The sequence below is a fragment of the Homarus americanus genome, unplaced genomic scaffold, assembly GCF_018991925.1.
Source record: "Homarus americanus isolate GMGI-L3 unplaced genomic scaffold, GMGI_Hamer_2.0 scaffold12389, whole genome shotgun sequence".
NCBI lineage: Eukaryota > Metazoa > Arthropoda > Malacostraca > Decapoda > Nephropidae > Homarus > Homarus americanus.
In genome coordinates this window covers 22476-25686 of record NW_024730111.1, presented here as the reverse complement: position 1 = coordinate 25686, position 3211 = coordinate 22476, and the positions used below count along the sequence as shown (strand labels likewise).

The 3211-nt window shown below is 38.9% G+C and overlaps 1 protein-coding gene across 1 annotated transcript; it reads right to left on the bottom strand.

Annotated features, from left to right (window-relative positions):
- Positions 1-1083: 1083 nt before the first annotated feature.
- On the bottom strand, positions 1084-1887 carry LOC121866897 (serine/threonine-protein kinase pkn2-like). The gene has a single exon (XM_042366633.1). It carries the CDS (start codon positions 1885-1887, stop codon positions 1084-1086), a length of 804 nt encoding a protein of 267 aa, XP_042222567.1.
- Positions 1888-3211: the final 1324 nt, after the last annotated feature.

The window sequence follows — 3211 nt, the reverse complement described above, 5'->3', positions numbered from 1 at the left end:
ATGTCAGGTGGTGGGTAAACCCAACCAAGTCATTCCTCCAGCTCAATTAAAACACATTACTGTAGTTTGAGCCATTTGAAAAAATTGTAATTGACTGTGTAGGCTCTCTGCCCAAACTCGTAAAGGAAATCAATTTGTGTTGACAATGTGTGCTGCCACACGATATCCTGAAGCCTACCCTTAAGGTTAAAGCGTCTTATTTTGCACTACCTCGAGAGACGTAGAGTGTGGGGCAATATGATAGAGTTGTATAAATGGAAGTCCGGGATAAACAAAGTGACATTACAAATTGTACTCGATCTATCCAACCAGGAGCGAAATCGTAACAATGGTTTTGAATTAGGCAAATTTAGATTTAGGCGCGAAATTGGTAAACATTGGTTTGGAAATAAAGTAGTGGACGAGTGGAACAAGTTACCAAACACCATCATTAACTCGAATACGCTGGATAGCTTCAAACAGGTTGGATGGATATATGAGCAATAGGGGTTGGGTGTAAATGGGACTGCCCAGTATGGGCCAATAGGCCCGCTGCAGTTTCCTCCATTCTTATGTTAGGCTTGGTTAGGTTAGGTTGTTATGTAATGCTCTGGTAGGTTGGTTTGGGTTGAGTTATGTTAGGCTGGATTGGGTTATATTCGGTTAGCGTTAAGGTATTTAATGATCAGGTACAAGTCTTCAGGTGATCTGTCAACTGTGGTAGAACATCATTAGTCACGCTCATGTGTAAAGGATAAAAAGTCAATTTCTGAGTTGTAGGTTAAAATTTATTTATTTATTTATTTCATTTATTTACAGGTACAATGCAAAAACGAAACTATTACTATTCCTAGTAAACAGTAGTAGCTGTAGAAGGGGTAATGGTGTGTTTATCTCTTACAAAGGCTGTTGGTGCGTGGAGGAGGAAGAGGAGAGGTGGGTCGAGGAGGAGGATATTCATATTGATAATATTTATATTTAACCGTTTATTTAACCATAATAATATACAGAATGGACTATTGTGACGGTATTGACATGGCTGAGCCAAGTGAGAGCATGAGCTCTCAGTGGCATCTGATATATAGGCCTACTGTACATGTTGTATCACTGGTGTGTCTTGGAGGGGGAGAGCACCTCAAGGGAGAGCTCTTCGAGGGACTGCTTAAAAACGTCAATCACCTTAGCGAGACTTGGGCGGTGCTGTGGGCTGCGGCAGAGCATTTTCTTGCACAGGTCTTTAACCCCTGGCGGCCAGAGGTTGTCAAAGGTATTTTGGGTGTCGGAGATCATCACTGCAAGCGAATAAATGTCGCTGGCCGGGGTGCAGGGTTGACCTTTAAATAGCTCGGGGGCGTAATGGCTCCCGTACGGGTTGCAGCGTAAGGTCAGGTGGCCACCTTCGACTCTTGATAAGCCAAAGTCGATAAGGTGGGAGGTGAAGGATCCATCGGGATTCTTCTCCAGCAGAACATTATCCCCTTTCATGTCATTATGGATGATACCCCGGCTGTGTACCTCGGCTAGGCCTTCAGCTATGGGTAGGAAGAGGTTTATCGACCGTGTGGGAGATAAAACAAATAAATTATCGATAATGTCGTACAGTGATTGACCCTGGCAGACTGAGAAGATCATTACCGGGTAATCGATGCATGACCCCAGCAGGATGGGGGATCCACCAGCGCCATTTACTTTTAAATTGTTTTCTATCTCACTTTTAAAGATGTTGTTGACGCCATGGCTTACTCCTATTTTAGCGCAGGCAGGTCTGTTGAAAAACTCTCCCAGCAATACTTCGCCACTGACCCCTTCGCCCAAAATACCGGTCTTTTTGAATATTCTTTCAAAGTCGGCATAACCGAACTCCACCAGGTGTGATCCCTCTTGGTAGCTAGTCATCTCTTCTACCATCTTATTTGGAAAGTTATTGAGATGAAGCTAATGAGGTAAACTTTTTTTTCGGGGGGTAAAGTGTAACTGAACATATAATATGGTTGGAATTTTCACATGTGACAAAAAATTCACAAGAAAAGAGTGACTTATAGTGTAGTGATAGTGATGTAATGTTCTGCTGTAGTGTAGATGTGCTGTAGTGTAGCTGTAGTGATATTGTAGTTTATATCTGGTGTAGCGATGATGTAGTCTTATATGTTGTAGTTTTTTATCTGGTGTAGTGATGATGTAGTCTTATATGTTGTAGTTTTATATCTGGTGTAGTGATGATGTAGTCTTATATGCTGTAGTGATGATGTTGTAGTTTTATATCTGGTGTAGTGATGATGTTGTAGTTTTATATCTGGTGTAGTGATGATGATGTAGTTTTATATCTGGTGTAGTGATGATGTAGTTTTATATGTTGTAGTGTGGGATGATGTTGCAGTGATGATGTAGTTTTATATCTGGTAGTGATTGATGTAGTTTTACATCTCGGTAGCATGATGTAGTCTTGTATGTCAGAAAGGGATGTATTTTTATATCTGGTGTAGTGATGTTGTAGTTTTATATGTTGTAGTGATGATGTAGTTTTATATCTGGTGTAGTGATGATGTTGTAGTTTTATATGTTGTAGTGATGATGTATTTTTATATCTGGTGTAGTGATGTTGTAGTTTTATATGTTGTAGTGATGTATTTTTATATCTGGTGTAGTGATGATGTTGTAGTTTTATATCTGGTGTAGTGATGATGTTGTACTTTTATATGTTGTAGTGATGATGTTGTTGTTTTATATCTGGTGTAGTGATGATGTTGCAGTTTTATATGTTCTAGTGATGATGTATTTTTATATCTGGTGTAGTGATGATGTTGTTCTGTATGTTGTAGTGATGATGTGTAGTTTTATATCTGTGTAGTGATGATGTTGCAGTTTTATATCTGTGTAGTGATGATGTAGTCTTGTATGTTGTAGTGATGATGTAGTTTTATATCTGTGTAGTGATGATGTAGTGATGATGTAGTTTTTATATCTTGGTGTAGTGATGATGCAGTCTTACATCAGGTGTAGTGATGATGTTGTAGTGATGATGTAGTTTTATATCTGGTGTAGTGATGATGTAGTGATGATGTAGTTTTATATGTTGTAGTGATGATGTATTTTTATATCTGGTGTAGTGATGATGTTGTAGTTTTATATGTGGTGTAGTGATGATGTAGTTTTATATGTTGTAGTGATGATGTATTTTTATATCTGGTGTAGTGATGATGTTGTAGTTTTATATCTGGTGTAGTGATGATGT

What these genes read in the sequence shown, in the direction of transcription:
- LOC121866897 (XM_042366633.1), bottom strand. Translation starts at nt 1,887, where the DNA reads ATGGTAGAAGAGATGACTAGCTACCAAGAGGGATCACACCTGGTGGAG.